The sequence below is a fragment of the Muscardinus avellanarius genome (genome assembly GCF_963383645.1).
Source record: "Muscardinus avellanarius genome assembly, chromosome: 9".
In the NCBI taxonomy this organism is placed as follows: Eukaryota; Metazoa; Chordata; class Mammalia; order Rodentia; family Gliridae; genus Muscardinus; species Muscardinus avellanarius.
This window is the reverse complement of record NC_137795.1, coordinates 37,459,792-37,487,421: the sequence shown is the minus strand read 5'-3', so window position 1 is coordinate 37,487,421 and position 27,630 is coordinate 37,459,792. Positions and strand designations below refer to the sequence as shown.

General features: G+C 37.0%; 1 protein-coding gene across 7 annotated transcripts in view; it reads right to left on the bottom strand.

Moving 5' to 3' along the window:
• ETV1 (ETS variant transcription factor 1) overlaps positions 1-27,630 on the bottom strand; it is a gene marked incomplete at both ends in the record, with an annotated part of 103,279 nt that overhangs the window by 14,074 nt on the left and 61,575 nt on the right. For 6 of the 7 annotated variants that reach the window (XM_080701771.1, XM_080701773.1, XM_080701772.1 and 3 more), the window contains 3 exons: positions 1,407-1,475; positions 3,135-3,203; positions 23,884-24,131. In XM_080701771.1, the coding sequence (XP_080557897.1) occupies positions 1,407-1,475; positions 3,135-3,203; positions 23,884-24,131 (386 nt within the window). The remainder of the gene's footprint in view (positions 1-1,406; positions 1,476-3,134; positions 3,204-23,883; positions 24,132-27,630) is intronic. The other variant, XM_080701774.1, reaches the window with a different exon arrangement.

The following is a 27,630-nucleotide window of genomic DNA, read 5'->3' as shown; positions in this document are numbered from 1 at the left end:
AAAGTATTTAAAAGTCAAAGACAACAAATAAATCTAAATACCTTATTCCCTAAACTTAGTGTGACTTTGACTTGTAGATTATAATATAATCTTTTCCACAGTTTGAAGATATATTTTATCCTTCAGTGTCTTCATTAAGTTTAACATTACTTAAAATGTGTCATTCACAATAAAAGAAAAAAAAAACAAAACGACAAAGGTCATCCCAACAAGAAGAAGCTGTAAGCTTTGCCTCAAAAAGCTGTATTTAAGAAATTCGATCCCCCACTAATGGTACTAAATAGCAAAGCTCACACCTCTGAAACAAGGCTTACAGCATCCATTGTAAAATAAAGCCAAAAAGTGACACCCCCCCTTTTAGTTCTAACTCCATGACTTTGAATAAGTTGAGCAATTTTAATGGAGATTAAGGAAGCAGATTTTTCCAAGATTTACCCACCCTTCTGAAAAGTGTAAGAGTAGCAAGGAGCTCGGGTACATAGAGTAGTCTTCAAGTAACTAATTAGAGATTGAAAAGCAATCTGAGCATGTACTTTGCTGTTTAAATAATGACAATTAAAAACTCTGAGAGCTCCCAAGTCATTACAGCCATGATCCATAAAGTTTGTGCAATCAGCTAATCAGAGGGCCCCTGCTCGTTTCCTGTTTAACAATCAGAGCAGGAAATATGGAGACCACTCTGAAGAACCACTAAATGAATTAGCGGTTCACTATTTACCCAAGCTTCCTCATCAATGCTGACTTTTGCCACCCTTGTCAAGAAATAAAGACTCTATCTAACTTGACACTCTTTTCTAATATCTGGGACCTTTTCATTGCAAAAGCAAGTGATATTAAAAAGGCAGGGCTTTCCAAACTCCCTTTTAAGCAATTACAAACTAATGCTACATTAGTAATGTACATCTTCCTTTAAAAAAAAAAAAATGGAGGAACTAGCAATCACTAACTAAATGGGCAGTTACGTTGTTCCTGTGTTCCATAATGCATCTTTTCATGAACAATAAAAGGAAGGAGGTTGCATTAGTCCTCGGTGAGTCCACTGTAGCATGCTTTCTGCCCTGCTTTGTTAATTACAGGATCAGCTTTCAATAAATCTCCAATAACAGGCTGCATGCTCTCAGCAGGGCAATGGAAAGACCCCTCTTAATCTACACAAAGCACAGAGAGACTGATGCTCTTTGGCTATCTCTCCAAAAATGGACTCTCTTGAAGAAAAAAAAAGAGAAAGGGTTCTTAACCAAATTGGGGAGGAGGGTGAAGAGTTTGTAGTAAGTTTAGCTAGAATTGAGTTCATTATTAATTAAGTGCACAGAAGTCAGGAAGTCAACTGTTTGGGGGAGAGGAATGACTGATCTATCATCTCCCTCTTACAAAAATAAAAATTTGAACCACAGTGAAAAACCTACCATCAAATTTCTCTGGCACAACACAAGTGTCGTCATAAAACTGCCTGGGCCCTTTTTCAAACATACAGCCTGTGAGGAGAAATGGGATACATTTATTCATGATGTAAATTAAGCTCATGAGCATTTTAAAATACAACCATTAACACAAAAAAATGTGGTAGAAAATGATCCTGCCACTTTTCAGCTACTGGACCCTAGACACACTACCTAACAACCACTTCACAGGATTGTTGTGAGAATGAAAATGATTTAATGTATGCAAAATTAGAATGGTGCCTCGCACTCAGTGATATATAAAAGTTAGTAGCTTATATTATTATTAACCCAAGCACAGAGCTCACATAAAAAATATTGACAAACCTAGGATTCAAAATGTATCTGACATTTTCCAATTTCTTATTAGTATTTTACCTTGCACTATTGCCTTGATGAAACACATGTATATGTTTATATATATGCCACTCTTATTTCCTTGTAGATACAGTTAGATAGGACAACCTTCTTATCTTCTGGGGAAGCAGTAGAAATTTAATCCAGGTATATACCCCCTCTGAGCTACCACCCCCAGCCTTTTAAAATTTTTTTTTAATTTTAAAATAGAGTCATACTAAATTGGTTAGGCTATCTTTGATCCTCCGTGTCTCAGCCTCCCAAGTACTGGGATTATAGGCATGTGCCACCCACCTGGCTCCTTTTCATCTTTAGTAGCCAAGATAATGGAAAAATACAATAACTTCCCCTTCTTGTTGTAACATAACTAAGCCCACAGGGAAAAAATGAAAAATCAATTATAGCTTTCCATATCATTTTTTCTCCCAAATATCCTTGACTATGGCCCTTAATCTAATTGTTGTCATCCTTAGTTACCAGGAAGAAATTTCATAGAGTTAAGATGCAATTTTATTTCTCAACTGTGTAGTTTCTATGGCAGTACATAATAGTAACATCAGCAATGATAATTACATTGCATTTTGTGCAAAACTTTGGGTCACAGACATTTGGATTTGTCATCTTATACTATACTCTCAACTTGTGTTAATATCATTTACATAAAGTTATTAATATTAGAAAGATGCAAAGATGCACCTAAGTCTGTTTTACTAAAAAAAAATACAGAGTGTTTAGGTCAAGAACCATGTACATATTCTCAGAAACCCTTTAATGGGGATAACATCTAGATAAAATCATTTTCATCTATAACTCTGCAGATGTCAAAGTCTGTTGCAGCAAAGCTTTTCCACTATGGTTTTAACACAGACATCTGAAAAAAAAAAAAATACCTCCAGGTCTCTTACATGAAATCTTGCTCTTAACAATTACTTGTCCAAAGACATAAAATACAGGACATTTTAAGGTAAGAACCATCAAATCTACTGTGTTTTACTCCAAAACTATATTGCAGGTCTTTCCTCAAGACACATTGCAATAGATTGCAGCAAGGTGAGCCGATCTATATAGCAAGTATTCTAGTTCAAGAGTGTGGTTGTTGGCCAAAAAAATAAATAAAGAAAGAACACAAAAATCCACTCTCCAGCTGTTTCTGTGCACAACTTATGTTCCCAACCAGAAAAAAAGCCACCATGACCTGAAATATCCTCCTTTTCTTTAAAAAGTTAAAGCTTTAAAATGAGTCTTCACAAAACATTTAACAGCTATAAGTGACCCCATATTGGAATGTCTGTTTATTCCAAATGGTATTTCAAGGAATTTCAGAACCGTACGACTTACCTTCTGTTCTGCTGGGATGGGCCAGGAAGCCTTCTTGCCTCATGTAAATGGAGTGGCAGCTAGGCACTTCTGAAAGAGGAACCAAGAAGGTCAAAGTATGGGGCTGGAGCTAAAAGGGCCCTGTTGTCAGTGGACAGGGTGCAGAGAGACAGAAACATTATAGAAACTGGCAGGAGTGTCCATGAGGAGAATATATCAGCATGTGGTTAACATTTCAGGCAGAGCCCATGTGAAAAATGGAAGAATAGGTAAATTGTGGTGAACATTAGTTCTCTTAAATAGGCATGGGAACTCAGCTCTACCCAATTCAGCCTTACTAAAGTTCAGCTCTAAGACTGTCCCCACAGGAATATGATGATGTTCTTCAAACAGTGTTATATGTTATAAATATGTTTCAGAATATTAATAGAATAAATTTATATATCTCCTGTACAAAGCAAAAATCAATGAAAGGCCGAGTGCCATAGCACATGCCTGTAATTCCAGTATTTGAGAGGCTGAGGCAGGATGATTACAGGTTTGAAGGCAATGCATGGTAACTTAGCAACACCCTGTTTCAAAATTAAAAAAAAAAAAAATTGTCAGGCATGGTGGCATGCGCTTGTAATCCCAGTGCTTGGGAGACTGAGACAAGAGGATTGATTGCAGGTTCGCAGCCAGCCTCAGCTACTTGGTGAGGCCCTCCAAAACTTAGTAAGACCTGTTTCAAAACTAAAGAATAAAAAATAGGGCTAGGGGTATAGCTAGGAGGTAGAATGCCCCTGGGTTCAATACTCAGTTCAATCTTCAAACCACACAAAAAAAAAGAAAAAAAATTTTTATTTTTTTTTAGTGGTACTGGGGGTGGGACCCAGAGGCTTTCTACTTCCGGGCAATACTCTCAGACCTATTTTATATTTTATTTGGAAACAGGGTCTCACTAAGTTGCTGAGAGCCTCACTAAGTAGCTGAGGCTGGCTTTGAACCCGCGCGATCCTCCTGTCTCAGCCTCCCAAGCGCGGGGATTACAAGCGTGTGCCACCACGCCCAGAAGAAAAAAAAAAATTTTTTAATGGGCTAGGTGTGCAGCTCAGAAGTAGAATGACCCATGGTTCCTCCAGTAACACACACACACACACACACACACACACACACACACACCAACAAAGGATCACCCATTGTTTACTTCATGAACACTAGTAAAAATTATGAAAAGATAAAATAACTAAGTTTCATAAAACTACTTTAGCCTTTTAAAATGGTTTCTATTTTCTTCCGGGAAGAGAAAGAGAGAAAAACATGACTGGCTCTTCAGTTTGTTAGGAATATAGAGTGTACTAAAAATCAGCGAGTATCTGAACCAGAAATAGAGCAATTTTATAGCAAACACAACTAAGGTATCTCATCCCTGAGAAAACAAACTTGGTTAATGGTGAATCTTGAGACATATGATAACTTCCTAACACATTTAGTAGTTTAGATATGGAAAAAGGATTAGTAGACAAAATATTAAAATTGAAGCTTCGTTTACTACTAATTAAGCTACATAATTTTTGACAACAATTGAGTGACTACATTTTTGTAAAACAAAGGTTGAGTCACTTGATCCTTAAAATGTACTACAGTCCACAAATTCCTTGATTTTGAATATAGTCATTTACTCGTATGATTAACTCGTACAGATTCCCCATGAATCTGTAAATTCATAGGGAAGCCAATGAAATCTAAGACATCGGGACCCTCCACTTTTGTAAGAGTTCCTTCTAAGGCCCTGTACCCAATTTTGCATTTATAGTTTTCTTTTTCTTAAAGAGAATTCCTAAGTTTCAGGTCTAATAAACTTGGGCCCGATTCTGCCTATAAGTATAGGTTCTTCAGGAATGTATAAACAAATGTGATTGAATAAATTCTATTATTTCTGTGTTATTACAGTTTTCTGAACAACATGTATACAAATAAATGTATAAAATGCATATAAAGCGTGCTATTACATACAAAAAGTCTCCCTTCCCACCACTTGTAGTAATACATGATCCCTAAAAAAGTAAAAATAATGAACATTATTATTAGAATCTAAAGACCCTTATCAAATCCAGATATACCGATGTTGTTATAATTAGCACTGTTAGATTCAGTGGTGGTTCTTTCGTGCTCTGGAATATTTCATTTTTAAAATCAGCATGATTTTTTAAAAATTTTACCTGGTGATGAATTTTTTGATGGGGGAGGAGGTCTATAGATGAAACACAGTAAGAGGAATATTTCTCACAGAAAAAAAGTTTATCTAATCTGAGTTCAATAAAAAAAATATCATGCTGGGCATGGTGGCGTATGCCTCTAATCCCAGAACTTGGGAGGCTGAGATAGGAGGCTCACAGGTTTGAGGCCAATCTTGGCATCTTGTGAGATCTTGTTTCAAAGTAAAGCATAAATAATATGAGCTAGGGATGTAGCCCAAAGGGTCAATGCCCCTGGGTTCAATACCTAGTATATATATAAAAAATCTCAATGATAATTCTTTTTGTTTGTTTGTTTTGGTGGTACTGGGGGTGGAACCCAGAGGCTTTCTATCTCCGGGCTATACTCCCAGACCCATTTTATATTTTATTTGGAAACACGGTCTCACTAAGTTGCTTAGAGCCTCACTAAGTAGCTGAGGCTGGCTTCGAACCTGCGCGATCCTTCTGTCTCAGCCTCCCAAGCACGGGGATTGCAAGCGTGCGCCACCAGACACGGCTTCAATGATAATTCTTAACATTTTAGAGTATATAGGAATTAATATCTTAAAAATTGAAAGTACAATACAACTTATCAACTATTTTATTAGAATGTTTTCTTTCTATAAAGTGTTATGTATTATATAGTTATGACTCTACAGAAAGCAGTTAACCCTTTTTTTCAAGATAAGAATTGATAATAGGGTTGCAATGTAGTTGAACTTTTCTGTTACCAGATAGTTTAGCTAGCAGTTTTATCCCAACTTTCTAACCAATGACACCTCAAATTAATTTTTAATAGTATTCTGATTTATTGCCAGGCATAAAGTTCCTCAAGGCATGGAGTCCTGGAAGGGACAGTGTTAATGATTGCTATCAGCTCAGCAGCTGCTCAGAGGCAAGCATTTTGTTGGACCAGTGTTGACACCCTGCCACAAAATACTTTTACTGACTGCTGCACACCTGGACTAGGCCTGTAAAAACAGCTGGCTGGCTGGCTCTGGAAGCAGCTAGAGGAAAACACAGAGGCTAAACTCTATTACATGTGAGTGTGACTGAATGCAGTCTTTCCTTCCCAAAGGGGAAGACAAAGAGGAAGGAAGGAAATGCAAACATTTCTGAGAAATCCACTATTTGAAGCCGAAGGAATACCTTATAAGAGTGCTCTAACATAATGCAAAATTAAAACAACCCCAGAAAACTAGCCATTTGTTAGGTCTGGGAGTATAGCCCGGAGGTAGAGAGCCTCTCTGGGTTCCACCCCCAGTACTACCACCAAAAAAAAAAAAAAAAAAAAAAAAAAGATAAGTTCTGATGAAGGATTTCGCTGATACCCATGTATGTGTTTGAAGTAGCTGGTTTGTTTATTGCTGCGGTTACTACTCTTATATTCTTCAAAAAATCCTAGCTATTCATTTATGATAGTTAAAATGTACTGACTTAGCCGGACATGGTGGCGCACGCTTGTAATCCCAGCACTTGGGAGGCTGAGACAGGAGAATCGCACAGGTTCGAAGCCAGCCTCAGCTACTTAGTGAGGCTCTCGGCAACTTAGTGAGACCCTGTTTCCAAATAAAAATATGAAAGGTCTGGGAGTATAACCTGAAAGTAGAAAGCCCCTGGGTTCTACCCCCAGTACCACCAAAAAAAAAAAAAAATGTATTGACATAAAAATCATAATAATAAATAGTAAGGCTTATGCCAGAATCTTAATGATATTTCCAAAGGCCCAACTTGTGATCTAAATTCTAAAGCAGTAATGAATGACAATTTAGAAAAAATACATATATTAGAACGTAATTGTGTTTTTGCCAAGTCCTACAACTCTACCTATTACACCCTAGGGTAAATAAAATTAACATCTAGCTCTTAAAATTGAGACACTTGGCTAGCATTGTTTAAATCCAGTCTGTCCTTAAAATCGGTGTCTGTTTTATGGCCCAGAGAAACCAGAAAATATATGGCTGAAAGGCTTATTCCCATAAAATAACTAAAGTCATGTTATCCTAAAGTGATATCAGTTAATTTATGACTATCAGAGTGGGTCAGACTCTAATCAAATTGTAGAAACATTTCCAAAGTGATTATTCAATCAAATGACTAACATGGTTAATTAGGAGACATAAACATTGCTCTGAAGTTCATCAAAGTAATGACTTGCCCAGAAAAATTACTGCTAATTAAATTGCCTGCTGCTTTCATTTCTACCTTATCTAATAAAAAATCCAACCGATGAAGTTGGGCATTACATTTTAACTTCTGCTAAATGCTCAACTAAGATCCAAACTGGCTAAGTGACGACTTCAAAGGCAAATGCTCTGCAGTGGGGAACGGGGGCAACCGTGTACATACTCCTTCCTGATGTTCCCTGCATGAGGATTTACACAGTTAACAATATGAAGCTGTGGCTTTGGCTTGCAAAAAAATGTTAAAATGGCAGCATACTTATGCCGTCCTAGGATGCACCTCTGGATTATAATTTGAGTATCACTAGTATTACAGAGATTACAAAGAAGCACTTTGTCATCTAACAGATCTCATTTTGAACTTCAGGTCCAACATTTCATGGGAGTACAGCCTTTTATTTAACAACTCCAACTCCCAACTTTCTCATTTGGAAAATGGGGATATTGGTATTGATATCCAGATGTTAGGAGGACCATGTGGGGTAAGTCAGGTGCGACATTTCCCCAAATATCTGCACACAGTAAAAATTGAGTATATGGTACTGGATTTATTATTAACAGAATCTATTTTAAGTGACCTTCACAAATACTTATATGGAATGAATCACAGTATTTAAAACTAGGAATACTTATATTTCTAAATAAGTTACTTTTGTATCTTAATTTTATGTTTTGTCTGTGTGTGTGTGTGTGTGTGTGTGTGTGTGTGTGTCTGTCTGTCTGTCTGTCTGTCTGTTTGTCTTTCTGTCTCTTTCTTTCTTGTGGTAGTGGGGACAGAACCCAAGACACTCTATCACTGAGCTACACCCTCAGCTTGCTTTATTTATTTATTTATTTATTTATTTATTTATTTATTTAGTGTGTGTGGTACTGGGGATAGAACCCAGGTGGATTCTACCTCCACAATACACCCCCAACCCTATTTTTTATTCTTTATTTTGAAACAGGGTTTCATTGAGTTGCAAAGGGCTTCACTAAGTAGGAGCGGAGACTGTCTTCAAACTGTGATCCTCCTGCCTCAGCCTCCCAAATGCTGGAATTACAAGTGAGCGCCACCATGCCTGGCTTTATTTATTTATTTATTTATTTATTTATTTATTTATTTATTTATTTTTGTAGTACTGGGGTTCCTGGAAACCCTTCTATCTCCGGGCCACACTCCCAGACCTATTTTATATTTTTTATTTGGAAACAGGGTCTCTTAAGCCAGCGAGGCTGGCTCCTATCCAGCATGATCCTCCTGTCTCCACCTCTCAAGCGCAGGGATTACAAGCGTGCGCCACCACGCTCAGCCTGGTTTTATTGATTTATTTTTGATAGGGTCTCAGTAAGTTTTCCAGGCTGTTCTCCAACTGGCGATTCTTCCTCCTCAATCTCCTGAGTAGCCAGGATCACAGCATGTCCCACACCCCCTGACTAATGTTCTAGTCACATGACCTAAAGGATTTGTTGCTTATTAGTTTACTTACTCTGAAATACATTTATACATTTTACAAGTCTATCATTAATCTATGAAGTATACTTATGATTCATAAGTTTTAAGCCAGAATCTTCATTAGACTTTTTAAATATAGGAAGGTACATCACTTAAGCTTTTGTTTTTTTTTTTAACAATTTTAGCTCTTTATTTTACAATATTACAATTTTTGTTCCTAAATAAAATCAGCTTACAAAGTTTCAAATCCAGTCTATATATTGAATTATGTAAAACAAATTTAGGTCATAGGATTTTTAGTTACTTAGAAACTGGTGGATCAAAGAGCTCTATAACATGATACTAGTATTGGCCAAATCAGCTTGCAGAAATTAAACTGCCTATAATTTGTTACAGATGAGTTCATGGTGATGAAAGCTGATCTAATATACTGCAAAAATTCAAAGCAGCAAAGCACTGCTGTCACTGTAACCTACTGGTTAGTACAGGTGAGGTTAAGAAGAATTAAACTAACACACCAAACTATCCCACTTGACTACTCTTAACCTTTAGTGACATTAAGGTTCTCTTCAAATTAAGACAGTCAGACAAGAAACCTCAAAATAAATACAAAATAAAAATAGTTTCTTCCTCTGTCTCTTGACTTGCATTTTAAAGCTGTGCTGGGAAACATAATACTGACTTAGGAAGCTGTACCAAATGTTTGACCACAAGGAGCAGTTTTGAATTTGCACATGTAATACTGTGAGGCACTCCTTTGATTTGCATATTTGCTGCCCAGTTGTACAGAATGAAAATTTGCCCTTAGGGCGTCATTTGCCTAAAGTTTCTAAAAGCACATCAGGCCAGAGTAGGGAGAAAAGACTCGCCACAACTGTCTAAGACACCTCTAGAGAGGATATTGAAGTTGCTTTGTTATCCAGTAGTTTGCAAACCTGGAATTATTTCGTATCACAAACTCTGAACATGGGGGAGAGACAAGTCTCTTTCGTGTGACACTTCTGGTGAAATTCCTGCAGCAATACTCGGGGTCTAACTTAATTAGGCTCTCAAATGTCTTAGAGTAAATAAGAAATTCCAATAAAACAGGAGTAAGTTCAATGTTGTATGTTATTGAGGTTTTTGCTTTCATGTAAGTGTACAAGGCTAAGATCTGTGCACCTGCTTGATTTCTAGTGGGGATGATATGACAAAAACAAATCCACATAAACTGATCCATTATATATTGCTGACAGGAGAAGGTATGACACATTAAATATCAAGAGCCAAAATGTATTAAGTAAAATATATATCTGAAATTATTGTGTACCTTTGTAAAAAGATGTGTGTGTGCATGCACACACATTCAATGCATACCTGGAAAGATCACTAAATTTTATTTTTTATTATTCAACAGATTTGTAAAAACATATCTATTCTTTTAAAGAAATCAAGTTTTATTAAAAACTAATACCAATCTTATTCAAGAAAGATGAACATTTTGGCATTATATTCAACAGATTTGTAAAAACATATCTATTCTTTTAAAGAAATCAAGTTTTATTAAAAACTAATACCAATCTTATTCAAGAAAGATGAACATTTTGGCATTATATTTGCCAGTGTTTTCTCTCTTCAGCTTTGTACTTTACTAGTTTGTTTCTTCTCACTTTCTGGTAATCTTACATATTATGCATTAAACCCACATGTTTTCTAGAGTGCATAAATTACACAAGACTCATATGTGTTTAAAAGCAAATGCAGATCATCCCCCCTACAATTTAACCCTGCTTTTATATTTGCCACATGAATAGATTTGGTATTATCAGTATAGTCAATAAAAAGGCATATTTTATAAATTTTCTTAAAAAGGATGCTAATGGGAAGAAATTTTTACATTCTTAATATCACTCTATAGTAGAATAGACCTGAAAGTAACTAAATTTAAAATAAGTCTCAGTATGTATATATTCACATGGGAAAGAAAACAAGTATGAAGACAAAAGTGCCAAGTTTTATGAGACCTATCTCTTGTCAGTTACAAAGCTCTGAATATGGTAAGTTAGACATGGCATAAGTCCTAAGAATCAAGTGGTGAATTTAGTATAACCTCATTCTCACTGAGATAGGATCTTTTTCATTAGGGTTTTCAGTAAACTGTGAACAAAAATAATGTAAAACCTAGAGAGATATTTCTTCCACCACACCCTAGATGTACTAAACCTATTTTTAATAGACTTTGAGGATGAGGAAGATAATTTATATGCCCCTCATAGTGTTTGAAAACTCTAAGGAAGGAGAAAGAAGTGAGCAGTAGTGCAGCTAACTGAATTCAGGTAGTGTGTGTGTGTGTGTGTGTGTGTGTGTGTGTGTGTGTGTGTCTGGGTATGGAACCCAGAAGCATTTGACCTCCAAGCTATACCCCCTGCCCTATTTTTTATTCTTTATTTTGAAACTGGGTCTCACAGAGTTGCAGAGTGCCTCATTAAGTAGCTGAGGCTATCCACGAACCGCGATCCTCCAGGTCTCAGCCTCCCAAATGCTGGGATTACAAGTGCGCACCACCACGACTAGCTTAAATTCAGGTATTTTTGAAACACTAAGGCTGCATAGCATCAAATAGTATTCAATTTTGGCTGGGTGTGGTGGCGCACGCTTGTAATCCCCGCTCTTGGGAGGTGGAGACAGGAAGAACCAGCAGGTTCGAAGCCAGCCGGGCTGGCTTCAGAGACCCTGTTTCCAAAAATAAAAATAAAAAGAAGTATAAAATAGGTCTAGGAATGTAGCCCAGAGGTAGAAGGGCTTCCAGTAATCCCAGTACCATCAAAAAATAAAAAATAAAAAAATAGTAGTATTGAATTTTAACTACAAAATTATAAATTTCTCCTGTAAGTATCAGGAATTTTTCTTGACAGTATCCCACACAAATGATGAGCAGATTCAACCAGGATTAGCTTAAAATTCTGATCTGCTGGGCTTCGAATTTTATAGATTTTATTCCTGTGATAGTTTGATTAAAGTCAAAATGATAGAAAACACAAGTATAATTGTGACTTGGTATTTATTAGGTTATACTATACTCTGACAATAAACCGAGATTAAAAAAAAAAAAAAAAAGCATGAGAAAGAATGCTACTAACTGTCACAGTGTACCATGAAAAATCCTAAGGACATGGAGACTGTAATGCTGAGCATCCATCCTGAATTGTCCCCTGCTGGAATCTACATAATTTGAAACAGTCACATCAGGTACAGCTTTGTCCTCTGTTTCATCATTCCTTGAATCACTGCACTAGTTGAAGAACACGTTCTGTTCTGAATAACAGCAGTAAGAAGTTCAGCATGGACATCTCCCTCTGTCACAAACAGCCTGCCAGCGCAGCTTCATACTGAACTTAGACATTATGATTGCTTTGAGTGAGAATATATCTCTCACGCCATCTTACTCTCTAGCCCCAAATAATGTGCTTTTAATTATAAAAATAATATTCTTATTAAAGGACTAGCAGTCATTGAATTAATTTGTATAAGTAAAGATAAAGCCATGCCAACAAAAGAATTTATTTCCTTAATCCTTAAAATATGGCAGACACTATAGTATAAACTTTACAAACATAGCCGTAGTTAATCCCTACAAAAACACCAAATATGAGAGTTACTAACCCTTTCTTATAAATAAGAAAGCTATGGAAAATGAGGTGTTACAAAATATGTTCCAAATAACATAAATAGTAAATAGTTATCAGGCCCAGGATTTAGTATATTTCCAATGTCACAGAAAATGGGTTTTTATTTTTAATGTTAAGAATTAATAAGAGCCGAGCATGGTGGCACATGCTAGTAATCCCAGCATTTGGAAGGCTGAGACAGGAGGATCAAGGTTCCAGGACAGCCTCAGCTACTTAGTGAGGCTTTTTACAACTTAATGAGACCTTGTTTCAAAATAAAAACTAGGGCTAGGGGTTAGCTCCAAGGTAGAATGCTCCTGAATTTTATCCTCAGTACTTCAAAAAAAAAAAAAAAAAAAAAAAGAAAAAGAATAAATAAGAAACAGATTGTGTAAGATGAAGCAATATCTTTAGAGACCCACACACTAAATAGAAGTCACCAAAATGGAAAGTTCAAAAATACTTTCCTAAAGAGAACAGTTAAATAAGTCACAATAATATGTTTGGCAGCTTTTCAGTTTTGTTTTGCTTTTTTATTCCTTTCCTATTTCTCTTTGAATTACCTAACCTTGTAAAATTCTCCAGACTGTATTAGAAACAATTTAATAGAAACTTCACACACACACACACACACACACACACACACACACACACACACAGAAAACAATAAGCATCTGTTCAACCTGACACAGATTCTTTTAAATTTATTTCAAGTTATTCATATCCTAGATGAAAGATTTTTCTGAAATAAAATCTCCTGTGTCCTCTTCCCTATTAAATAGGTAACTCACTTAAATATAAAAATCCTTGAAGCATAAAAATTTTATAATTTTTTTGCATCCCAAGGGCATTCTACTTCTGAAGTACACCCTCAGCCCTATTTTATTGTTTTTATATTGAAAAATGGGCTCATTAAGTTGCTGAAGCAGACCCTGAACCTGCAATCTTCCTTTCTAACCTCCCAAGTACTAGAATTACAGGCATTTGCCACCACGCCTGGCTTTTGAAACAATAGTCTAAACCTAAAAACATATACTCAAATATATACACACACTTTAAAATATAAGCTATATTTTCTTGTCTTTATTTTACATTCATGAAACACACACAGATATCCAAACATTCATCTTTAACTGTCTCATTTAATTTCAAATCTTGGTTCCACTTATAAAAACAGTTGTATGCTCATTTTACCCACTGGCAGCAAGCAATTCTAGGCCTTAAGTGTCCTGGTTGTTTTGTTTTAAAAGAAACTATAAATTATGCACTATAAAAGTATACTCCACTCCCTTCAAATTCCCCTTTTCCAAGCTAGTACGACTAACAAGCAGATTATCCCTCCCTTCCCCCTTTCCTGCCTGTAAAATCCAAGTTAGACAAACACAGTGGGCTGAAATGACATATTTGAATGGAATTCAGACCCACCAGTTCCTGTTTATGTTTCTGATTTGAGAATGTTGTCTTCGCATTCACTATACATTAGAAACACTGTGAGGCCATAAATAGTGTCGGGTTACAAGCAAGCAGAACCAATGAGCATTAATCATTACTTCCAGTCAACTAGCAAGAGCAGCAGCTGATGAACACTACACCCTTCAGCTCTGTATAAATGGACATTCCAGAGAATAAGACTGTGTGTGTGTGTGTGTGTGTGTGTGTGTGTGTGTGTGTGTGTTTCCTTTCAGTCTCCATTTTATGAATGAAACTCCAAGCTCTCTGAAGTCCATTCATATAAGAGAAATGATTACAGGGCTCTGCCCCTAGGGATCAATCAGTCATGGGTAAAACTGATATGATTGGTTTAAGACAGCCTTCAGCCTTCCATTACTGACTTAAAAAGCAGTCCCTGTCCATTTGACCCATGTTAATGCATAAAGAGTAAATCCAGACTGTAGTCTCAATTCTCAAATCAAATCACTAGCCAATGCCACTTACTGTAACTGTAGATTTAGAGCATATTTAAGTATTTCTTAGAAAAACTGATATAGTAAACTAGAGTACTGGTTTGAGAGATTTGCTATTTTGACTCTGAAATAAATGAGGAGAACCCATAGGAGTGAGACATGCTGCACAATAAAAAGTAAAGTCAAATTGTAGGGTCAATTCATGACCCCCATTACAATAACAAAATCAATTAGAAAGATTTCACTGTCACTTTTTACAATTGAGGCACCTAAAAACACCAGAGATTAAGTGATCTACTAGTCCACAAATCACTGCCAAGGAAAAGAAAATTACCTTTGGATGTAAGAAAAACAGATAGGATGTTAACATTTTCTGAAGGATCAATAGCTTACTCTTTAAACTCCCAGGTGATTCTCCACTTGAATTTCTTTAAGCAAGAGTTTTAGGAGGTTAAAAAAAAAATGCCATGGTGCAGGAGAAAATGTGGCTTTAAGCAAATGATGTTTTGTAATGGAACAGGGCCAAAGCTTGGCCTTTGAAGTGTCATATATCAGGTACAAAAAGCCAGAGTTCATGAAGCCATAATTATTGCTACACTGGAAGTTACTGAAAATGATAATGCTTAAAAAGAATCTGAAATTTTTGGGATAAAAAGCTATAGATGAGCAATTATAGGAATAATTTGTGAAAAATCAATCCTAAACCAAACAACGTTAAGGATATGATGGATTTTTATCAGCCATCAAGAGTTTGGATCTTGACTCACAGGGAAGAGAGCGCTTCTGTCTTCCAGTGACCTGAAGCCATGTGGGAAAACATTTGCAGTCAGCAGTCCCCGTGTGCACCCTGAATTACTGAACAAGAAAGCATGACCAACTCTTGCGAGGAAGACAAGAAACACCAAAATGTAGTGTGCTCTTTGGCTTTAAACCTGTTGAGGATCCTCTGCTGTGGTACTATAACAATTTAACTTTTTTTTTTTTTTTTTTTTTTTTGCGGGTCTGGGGATGGAACCCAGAGGCATTCGACCTACGAGCTACACCCCCTGCCCTATTTTTTTTATTCTTTATTTTGAAACCAGGTCTCATGAGTTGTAGAGGGCCTCACGTAGTATCTGAGGCTGTCCACGAACTGCAATCCTCTGGTCTCACCCTCCCAAATACTGGGATACAAACGTGCGCCACCACACCTGGCTAGGAATTACTTCTTAAAATGGTTCAAAGATATGAAAAGTAAAAATGATGAAATGAATCTATTTTCATATGTAATACTTTACATGTTCATATAAATTAATATCCTGTTTAAGTTCACTATTCAATATGTTTAAAGTCTGCTGGGCATGGTGATGCATGCTTGTAATCCCAGTCCTTGGGAGGCTGAGACAAGAAGATTGCAGGTTTGTGGCTAGCCTCAGCTTCTTACTGAGGCCCTCCACAATTTCGTGAAACTGTATTTCAAAATAAAGAATAAAATATAGGGCTGGGGGTATATTTCAGAGGTAGAATGCCCCTGGATTCAATTCCCATTACCACGAAAAAAAAACCCAAAATGTTTAAAAAAATATGTTTAAACTGGGCATGATGGCGCATGCTTATCATCCAGCGCTTGGGAGGCTGAGATAGGTGGATCACACAGGTTCAAAGCCAGCCTCAGCTACTAAATGAGGCTCTCAGCAACTAAGTGACACCCTGTATCCAAATAAAGTATAAAATAGGTCTGGGAGTATAGCCTGGAGGTAGAAAAGTCCCTGAGTTCCACTCTCAGTACCTAAATAAATAAATAAATAAATATTTAAAAATATGCTTGAAGTCTAATGGTCATAATACATCGACTACAACCTTTTAATTATTAGGGATAGAATATAAAATCCATAATAGACTGGTTGAAGCAGTAGGCAGAGTATTTATATTAAAGAACATAAAATTCTTAATTTATGTTTATTTAACTTAATGATGGTACAAGAGCAATATGCACCCAGTAGAGATTTACTTCAAATTTTGGTCATTTCAAAAATTAGAGATATGTGAGACTGGCGTGGCGGCTCACGCTTGTAATCCCCATGCTTGGGGAGACAGGAGGATCGCGCTGTTTTGGAGCCAGCCTCGCTGGCTTAAGAGACCCTGTTTCCAAATAAAAATATGAAATAGGTCTGGAGGTCTGGGAGTGTAGCCCAGAGAAGGGTTTCCAGGAACCCCAGTACCACCAAAAAAAAAAAAAAAAAAAAAGAATACAAATTAGGGCTGGAGGTATAGCTCAGAGGTAGAATGCCCCTAGGTTCCATTGTTCCATTCCCATTACCACAAAAGAGAGAGAGAGAGAGAGAGAGAGAGAGAGAGAGAGAGACAGAGAGAGAGAGAGAGACAGAGAGAGGTGGTATAGTATTTTCTTGTGATGCTGAGCAGTGGCAGCATGCCGGAGTAAAGAATGTATGAATTTAAGATGAAGGATGAAACAGGCACACATTCTTCCAAAACAGCTTTCCTTACAACTGTTTTAGGTACAGTAGGACCTCATACCCTTATTGTGAAAATCGGATCCAGCCGATAAAATTTTGAAACCCACTGTTCTAGTTAAATTGGTAAGCCATCAAGCTATCAAGCTAATAAGAAAGAGTGACATCTGGCAAGAAGTCTCAGACTCAAAGTTGACACAAAATAAATAAATTATGGCTAGATGGACCACTAATGTTTTTCTCCTCTCTCCCTCTCTCTTCTCTCTCCTCCTCCCCCCATTCATTTAATTATGCTGGAGATTGAACCTATCTATGAGTTACATACACCCAAGCCCTTTTTATTTATTTGGAAACAAGAACTTGCTAAGTTGCTGAGGCTGGCCTTGAGGCCATGATCCTCCTGTGTCAGACCCCCAAATACTGGGATTACAAGTGCGCATCAGCATGCCTAGCGTCATTTTTTCTTCTAATTATTATTCAGCCTTCTCCATGATAGCTATTATAAAATGCCACTTCCTTGGTAATCTCAATTCCTAACAATGCTCGTGGCATATTTTTAAAAAGAAAGTAGAGGGCATCTTAATCCTTTATATAGTTTTGTGTGTGTGTGTGTGTGTGTGTGTGTGTGTGTGTGTGTGTGTGTATGTGTGTGTGGTACTAAGGGTGGGAGCCAGGGGCATTCTACCCCTGAGCTATACTCCCAGCTCTATTTGTTTAATTCTTTATTTTAAAACAGGGTCTCACTGAGTTGCAAAGGGCCTCACTAAGTAGCTGAGGTTGTCCGCAAAGCATGCTCCTCCTGTCTCAGCCTCTCAAATGCTGGGATTACAAGCATGCACCACCACGCCCATTCTTTTATATAATTTGAAGTCTACCATTTTCCCACCTCACAATGACATAAAATTTGGAAACTATCTACTGTGAAATATACTTATCCCCAAGTTAGGGAAAGTACAGTTTTAAAGTCTTGAAAGTACATATTCCTATTCCCTGGCTCATGTAGAGAACTTTTAAAAACCATAAAAAATACTTAGTTTGGATTAAGATAAATAGTCACTAAGACATGCAACAAACTAGAAAACATTTCCCCTTGTTCTGAACAATTACATAAAAAGACAGACCGTAAACCATGCACTCAACTAAGAATTAGAAAAATGTTGGGTAACTGGTGTTTCTACGTCACTTGGATCAGCCTCCCTTATTTATCTGTAACATCTGGATGTAGAAAAGGCATTTGAAGTAGGTGATGTCCAAGAGCTTTTATGAGTAAAAATATGTATAATTCTATCAGATATTGTTTGCATCCATTTTCCATTTTAAGGCAGTGCTAACAACATTAGTCACCAGATAAGTATTAGGCTTCTGAATTGAAAGAAGACCTCATTAATAGCAGGAGTGGCCATAAAAAATACAATTTAAAAATGCAAAAACATTTTCTTCAGCAAATGCATGTCAGGCTTTCCCTTCCCCTCTACTTTTGCTTCCTTTTCTGCGTACGCTCAAGGTATACTGCGCTTTTCCCCATTTTCTTATTTCAACAAGCTTCCTCTTGATCCTCAAAGTTCTTTCTCCTTTGGTTTTCAAATCTTTGATTAAACTGCATGGCTGGTAAGCATCCTTTAAACTAATTAGAATAATAGGCCTCAAGGGCTAAAAATGTCATATTAATGTATTACCCCTCCAAACAACTCTTAGGCAAAATTTCTTTTGCATGTAAAATATGTTTTATTGTTCTTTAAAAGGGTTCAGGGTTTGGTTTTAAATCAGGCTGCACACCTTTCATCAGTCTGACATTACTCTCACCATTAGGCTAAAATTTTTAATATACCCCAAGGTGTAAAGGAACACATTACTAACGGTGAGGCTGCTAGCACTGTGGGCAGATGAACATGAATCCCAACAAGTAGCATATTAATTTTCTTTCCCTCTTCTAAGGCATCTTGGACACAGGCTAATAGAAAATCACACAGACTTGCGACATAGAAAGCCATAATGTCATCTTTTCGCTTATAGGAATGGTATGATTAATTTGGATACTTTTCTTATTTACTTTTAAATGGACTTTTTTTTTGAACAATGCTTATTCTGGCTCAGAAAGCAATGAGACACAAAGCACTCCACAGATAAAATATTAATCAACTATCATATCATCACCCAGTATGTTGGCTCTTATTTTGCACAAGCCATGCTTTACATACTTTAACTAAATTGTGCCAATTCATTAAACATTTTTTAAAACCCTCAATTCGTAAGGCTGTGTAACGTTTCTGCTGCTGGCAGCCATAACTGATTTTACCATTCACCTATCCTAGGCTTACAGTATTTCATCTTCTCTTTCCCTGTCCCTTTCAAATAGTCACTGGGCATCTTTCACTATTTCTTAAGAATAAATTCCTGAGAACAAAATTATCCAAAGTTTGAAAATATTCTATGTTGATCATTTCTTTTTTGTGTGTATGTGTGGTACTGGGGGTGCAACCCAAGAACTTTCTACCTCCGGACTATACTACCAGACCTATTTTATATTTTATTTGGATACAGGGTCTCACTAAGTTGCTGAGAGCCTCACTAAGTAGCTGAGGCTGGTTTTGAACCTGTGCGATCCTCCTGTCTCAGCCTCCCAAGCACGGGGATTACAAGCATGCGACACCACGCCCGGCTCTGTGTTGATACTTTCTTGCAGTTGAATTTTTTTAGTTTCATGTTCTCACAATCTAAACAAACTACCCTAAGATATCAAAAATAAATAAAATAAAACAAAATGAATCATGATGCCAACCAACCAAACACATACATCTTTAACAAAACACATTGTTGTAAACATCTGAAATATCTGTCTCACTGGGCATTCTGAACCTGCAAACCACACATAGGTAAATAAAAAATGGGCAACTAGCCTTGACTTGACTTTGAAAATGAGGTAGTGTGTAAGGGTGTTTGCCTGAAGCACTCCAAATGAATCACTTGACACATATTTAACTACTTTTATATGGTCACTTGGCCAAAGAGGGAAAAAATTGTGTTGGATTTAGGAAGGCAACCAACCAACAAAACTCCATGTACTGCTTTATGGAGCACTATTAGACTACAGAAGAGAAAGAAAGCAACAACAGTAGACACATTGCATTGGGCTTTCCAATGCAATACCACAATCTAATCATGATCACACTGTACCAGTTCACCAAATTGACTTATTAAATATCTATTTGTTATCCCTTCTCTGCCTTCTGATCCAAGATTTTTTCTCAAGTTGTATATAAAAAGTTTCTGCACTGCCAAAGTAATATTGTAAATTTTTTATCTTAAATATTCGGCACTTGAAATTGTATTCCTGTAATTATAATTATAACTAATAGACCTTCCATTTCCCATGTCATAATTAATGTCAGGATTTATTAGAGCATAATCACACTGCCTTTCCTTTACAAGGCATCTTTTATTTGTCACAACATTTATAGTATATTGAATTAAGCAATAAAATTCGGAGAAGCTTTTTCAGAGGATAACCTTTGGATCGTAGATGCTGAGTTTACTTACTTAGAAAATGTTTTTGCATTGTTTTTAAGCCATACATGAAAAATTTCCTAATATGTTGTTTGTTCAACAGCAATGGTAAAGAAAGAAATTAGGATTCAGTAAGAAATACGTTAGATTTTCTAAAAGGTTATCTAATGTGCTCTTAGTAAGGATTGAAAGAACTAGTGACAAAAAAACAAAATATCTAGAGATCATACTTTTTAATTGCAATATACAGCATACATAGGGATGGATGTCAACTTCATAGCAGCAATTTTGTGGTTAGTAAAAATCTATTTTGATACCCACAGATTAATTTTTCATAAGCCCTGGTTACATTGTTACTTTTCTCTTAAATTATATTTAAAAGATCCATGTTTACAGTGGTAATTACTCAAATAAAACAACACCGAATCCTATTGGTAATATGAAAATTAGAATTCAAAGGTGGTATAAAAATTAAAAATTTTTTAAATAGAACTAGAAAGAAGAAAGTAGCATAAGATTAATAGCCTCTTAAATATTAAAAAAGAATTTTACGAGTCATTTCCAATATCATGCCCTACATACCTGTAAGAGAAGATAATGGACCATATTTTTGAGTGACAGAATTTGTGTTTTTGAGGCATACACTGACTGAGTCAGCCCACAAATAATGAAATTAACTCATATAGTACCAGCTCCTATATTTTGTTCTCATAAGAATTCTTAAATCACTTTCCTATTTGGTTCATATCTCAAGAAAAAAATGAACATGCTCAAAACATATAATTGTATATAGAACATAAATAGGAGAAGCTATGTTTTGAGCAAACCATAGAATCAAGAAAACAATTCCAAATAACATTTTTTTTTGGTATTACACATATAAAAAGCCTTCTAGAACACTCAAAGAAATTTTTAAATGCCATTACAAATCCTTTGAAATGGTTATGTGAGCTAATTTATGTGATTTTCATGTATAAGTTATTGAAATATTGATGAATTAAAAAATTGCAGCAAATTAAAATATGATTTTTAAAATAGGATAAATAAGCTAGTAGGACTTCATATTTACAGAGAAAAATGCATCCTATTTAAGATAAAATTCATTTAATTGAAGCATTCTTAGTTATGATATCAATAAACAGATATAAAAAGGCTCTAAACTGAAACTACTATGAGATCTTTCAAGATAGTCTCCAAATTACAGACCGTGGGGTAGTAATTCAAATAAAGGTTCTCAAGCCATATATTTAGCTTTTTAAAATTATAGATCAGCGAAACTGCTAAATATGTTTTCTCTTTCCTATCTCTGAAAATGTACAATGATAACAACATGGAAGGCTGGGTCAAATTTAGCTTCTAAGGAAACATAGTAAGATCAGCCCTGGAGCAGGGTGGTGTGAAGACAGCCAATGCCTAGACTTTTGATCAAGACCCAGTCCCATCCTGCTTTTGTTCCAATCCCTTGACCCCATACTGTGCCACACCATGGGAGCCTCACACTAAACTCAGGGTGCATCCAATCTCCACCCTCAACCCCTCATAAACAGATGCGTCTTGACCACTCCGTTGGTCTTAGGGGAAGAGACAAGAGCAATGTGCGCTGCTTTCAGAAAACAAGGCCAGAAATGAACGTGCTCAGGCCCTGGCATTGGACTCAGGGTCATTTAGAGAGGTTACTCCTGGGTCTTGGGGAGCTAATGTGCCTTTCTGAAGTTAAGGCGTTGCATTGCCTCACGAGGAAGGGCGTAAAGATGGTGAAAGAAATGCTCTCTAGGTCATGAGATTCCCTCTTGCCAAGCTTTAAGGGCGGTTTATAATAGGGCAAGTAATTTTATGAAAGTTGGAAACTCAAGACCTGGAGATAGCCTCACAACCCCCACCTTGAACAGAACTAACTGCTTGCCTAGAATGCTTAAGGTCATGAGTTCAATCCCCAGCACTACACGAACAGAACTAATATAAAAACTTAGCAAAGCTATCACCAGGGAAGCCAGATGCAGTGGTACAACCTGTGATCCCAGTACTGAGAAGGCTGAGACAGGAGGACTGCAGGTTTGAGGTCAGATTCAGCAATTGAGGGATACCCTCAGCAAGACAGCAAGACTCTGCTTTACAACAAAAAATAAAAAGGGTTGGGGATATAGCTCGGAAGTAGAATGCCCCTGGGTTCATTCTCCAGCGCCCCACCCAAAAAAGAATTATTACTAGGGAAGCAACAGTTCCTTCATAAAAATGCATATACCTTTGTATCTAGACCAAGGTAATAATAATTAATAATAATAATAATAATAATAATAATACTTGAAATTTTTCATACCCACAACAATTATTGATCATGGTGACAATAATGATAATAATCATATTTTACAGGTTCATGATGCCCTTCTTACAAATACTATCATTTATTTCATACATCTCTTTTAAATACTGAGATGTGGGGAAAGTAGATGTCCTGATTCCCCAGATTATAGCAGGAAAAACTCAGCAACTAATCTAGTTTCGTAATTTCTCTAAAGTCTTAAAATTAAATGTTAGCAAAACTGATGTTAGCATTTGAACTTATTATTTTCAGGAAGCTACCTTTCTTCTTCTTCTTCTTCTACTTCTTCTTCTTCTTCTTCTTCTTCTTCTTCTTCTTCTTCTTCTTCCTTTTTCTTTTTTTTTTTTTTTTTTTTTTTTGCGGGTCTGGGGATGGAACCCAGGAGCATTCGACCTCTGAGCTACACCCCCTGACCTATTTTTTATTCTTTATTTTGAAACAGGGTCTCATTGAGTTGCAGACGGCCTCAGTAAGTAGCTGAGGCTGTCCATGAACAGCAATCCTCCAGTCTTGGCCTCCCAAATGCTGGGATTACAAGAGTGCGCCACCCCGCCCGGCTTCCCTTTCTTCTTTGACAGACTACATTTGTAGTACTTTTAGCTCATGGAGACAAAACTAATCTCTATAAATGAACCATAAATCTCTATTTTACTGCTCCTAATATGTAAAAATTCTTACTTATGGACCCTTGAAATCTTTAACATCAATAATGATTTTAAATTATAAACAATAAATACCCAATCCAGAAGAATATTACCTTACATAAAATGTATTTTTAAATAGCACTACAGTAGCAAAATAGAAAAAAAAAACATAGAAGAAAAAACTAGTTTTGTGCTGTTGATCTGAGAATATGCATAATTTTCTAAGTTGTACTTTTAAATGAACTGCTCTCATTTTCAGACACTTATTTTGATCATGGGCTCATGCTGAAAAAGTCTGATGGTCAAATCTTTCACATGGAGAGGAAGTTTAAATAAGGGTTAGAATCAGAAAGATCCCACTTACAAATGGTCAGAAGTCACCCAGTTTAACAAAAACATTAACCAAATTAACAAGAGTGAAAAGATGCTTTACATGTAATTTCATCAAAGCATAGGCCTACCTGAGTCATATGCAAAATCTCTGGGCTCCTGTTTGATCATCAGAGGAGGGGGGAAGCTTTGGCTGGCTGCACCACCAACCATGGTGTTATGGTCGTACACTGGGTCGTGGTATTCCTGCTTAAAGCCTTGTGGTGGGAAGGGGATGTTTGGCTCAGACATCTGGCGTTGGTACATAGGCCGTCCTTCCCTTGGCATTGTTGGCAAAGGGGGAAAAGAATTGCAGGGTTCTGAAAGCTGGCGGCGAAATCTGGGGAATAAGAGAGTATGTTTCCAATGAAATGGTAACACAGAACATTAGAATATTCTTTTTCATTTCATTTTATTTTTTTCAGTACTGGGGATGGAACCTAGGGGCATCCTACCTCCAAGCTATGCCCCCAGCCCTACTTTTCATTCTTTATTTTGAAACTGGGTCTCACTGAGTTGCAAAGGGCCTCATTAAGTAGTAGCTGAGGCTGTCCATGCACTGCGATCCTTCCTGTCTCAGCCTCCTAAATGCTGGGATTACAAGTGTGTGCCACCACGCCCGGCTTAGAACATTTTTTAAAATACTGGCACGACTTTTAACTGCTCAGTGAATGAATGGCATTCTGACCAGAAGTGTAAATATTTAATAGACACTAGATTCCTTTCCTGGGTGAGTAGTACTATGATTTTTAGTTATGCGATGACTTCTGTTCCCCTTCTATCCCTCACAGTACGGCATACTACGTATATTAAAGGTATACATTGAGTAGAGATAGGAGAACAATGAACTATTTTAAGTAAATATGGACCCAAACAGTTGCAATGTCCAATTTTAAGTCAATTGGATCATTTACATATCTTTCCCTAGGAAAAGGCTCTCAAATAATTCTATAAGTAAAGACAGAAAAAATAGTCTTTTCTCAAACTGTATCTTTTATCTTTTAATTCTATTACCTAAGGAATAAAAAACAAACAAAAATCTCCCACTTACTGATTTTCCTTCTATAATAATCAATGAGGAAGTAAGAGAGCAATGACAGGCTTTTAATTCTTCAACAAAATACTCATTAACACTGTGTTCTAGTGAGAAATAAAACTCAGTATCATGGAGACCTAATCCCACGGTGTTTTATAAAAGACCACTTCTGTATTGTCAAACGGCAACACAGAACGTACTGGCTTCCAGTAGCTTCAAACAAACTATCAGGTTGATAAAAAAAATAAACATAAATATATAACTGATCACCAAAGATAAAGATAACTCACATTGCATAGATTTGTAGTGAGTCAGGCTATCAGATCAGGGGGAAATTCTGAGGCCTTGGCAGGAGGCTGGAAGGGAGTCCTGTGTGCCTTCATTCTTCGTTATGCTGGGTAACGATTGGCTAATCACATAATTGCTCTGTTCTGTGTTTCTCATCCATAATATCATTGACCCACCACAAGGATGTGGATTAATTAAAGATTTAAAAGTGCTCTAAAAATGCCCCAGGAGTGCTCAAAAATAACCTATAAAACATATCTATGAGAAAATGTATGCCCATTAGCCCTCCACCACCAACAACAACTAAAAGCATTTTTGAGACGTTAATTTGGAAAGTTAGCATTTAATTTTGGTAATGTCAAATGAAAATAAGGTAAAAGGTAAAGAATGGCAAAGAGATTGCGTTAGCATTTCTAAGAACATTCCATCCTGTGATTTTTAACTCTAGGCTCCCTGGCTGCCATGGAAAGCAATGAAATCCCACCTACACCTGCAGAATATAAACTTAGAAACTTGGATATTGCAAAACAGGCTGACTGGCACTGCATTCATTTCCCTTCTCTTGCTTATTTCATTAGCCAAAAAAAGAAACAGAAATTATCATTAAGAACTGTCAAGGAATGAATCAGAAAATTGTAACTTGAAGATAAAATAAGAAACTCGCTCCCTTGTGAAGCCTTAAAAGGAAGTCGATAATACTTGAACTGAAAGCTTTGTAAGGAATTAAGTCGTGTGTTTTTACGAGGTGACCTGATTCCTGCGGGTGCTTGCTGACGATCATGTACATATCCAACACGCAAGCTTCATAGGAAGGCGTGTGTTTTTGGTGCCATTCTCCCAAGCCACTGGCTAATGGTAAAGAAAAAGCAATGGAAGAAGCTTTTGGAAGGAAGGTGATGGGTAAGAGAGCATGCTGATGGACTGCTGGAGAAAGAAAGGCAAGGTGTAAGGGGTGAGGAATGCTGCAGGCAAGAGACGGCGCTCTTGCACAGTGGGCTCAGGAAACAGTGCCAAGGGGCTGGCCCAAGGGGTGGAGGGAGGCTGAGGAAAGGAAGCAGAGTCAGGCCAGTTGGCCATGAAGTGTTCCCAGAGTGTTGCGGGGTGCCTGGCTGGAGGGGGGTATCTGGGGAAAGGATCTGTTCTCAGAACAAATTTACCATTTATAACCAAGAGACTGTCATTTGTTGGCCAGAGCCCTCTAAGAAATCCTCCTCAGAAACATAAGGCTTCAGAGATTTTCCTGGGATTGGCCAGCTGGTACTGTCCTCAAAACTCAGTTGGGAGCAGTGGGAAAAGACCCTGAGCTTCCCTCCGTGGTTCCGGCCGGCTGTTCTCAGTCTCAAATATTTGACTTCAAGTTGAGAAATTAAAATGGATTTGGCGAAGGCCTTTCAAATGAAGTCACCTAAGAACAGGCACACTGCTTATTCAGCAGTTGCCTTGCCTAAGACACGAGTCGTCTGTACAAAGGGCACACTGCATAACCTATAATTCTGGCACTCATTTGACGTGCGAAGGGCTCAGTTAGAGAGAACTCTGGGAAGCCACCAGAAATGGATAAAATAAAGCTTGCTTTTGTTGCTGTTGTTCAGAATCTCTTTCTTTTTAGCCCTGCACACAATGTGCATCTGTTGAATGGCCCGCCCTGCAATCAGCATTCTTTCCTCTGTATTTACAGAACTGTTTACACAGATGTACATGCCATCGCGTCCCTGACAAAGTCTTGAGTCTACAGGGTGAGAAAGACCAGGAAACACTTAATAACTAACATACCAGAGGATTTAGTGATGAAAACAAAGGGAGAAAAGATATGGTTTATGTTTGCATTGGGAATAATGCTTTCATCTTATCCCTTTATACCAAAAAGAGTTACTATATTTGTGATTGAATCCACTAAATAACCCATAAAAATCAGATTTGCGTGTTCCTTAATTTTTGGAAACTTGTTGTGATACATCTTCTGATCTCTGCTGATCTAGGGGATTCCTCTGGCTGAGTTATTTTTACAATGGTCTGTAAGTGCCTGTTGTATTTCTGACTTACTGTTAAATGTTCAGGAACTTTTTGAGCCAATTGTTAAACACAGTCATTACTAAGAGTTGAATTATGCAACTGCATTACTAAAAGATATATTAAAAATGAAGGCAATAGAAATGCAAAACTCAGCAGGGCATGGTGGCGCATGCTTGTAATCCCCTCCCTTGGGAAGCTGAGACAGGAGGATTGCGCAGGTTCGAAGCCAGCCTCAGCTGGCTTAAGAGGCTTAAGAGACCCTGTTTCCAAATAAAATATAAAATAGGTCTGGGAGTGTATCCTGGAGGTAGAAGGCCCCTGGGTTCCAACCTCAATACCACAAAAAATTTAAAAAAAAGAAATGCAAACCTCATTATTTTTATTTTATTTATTTATTATTTATTTATTATTTATTTATTTATTTATTTATTTATTTGTAGTACTAGGGGTGGAACCCAGAGGGTTTCTACCTCTGGGCTATACTCCCAGCCTATTTTATATT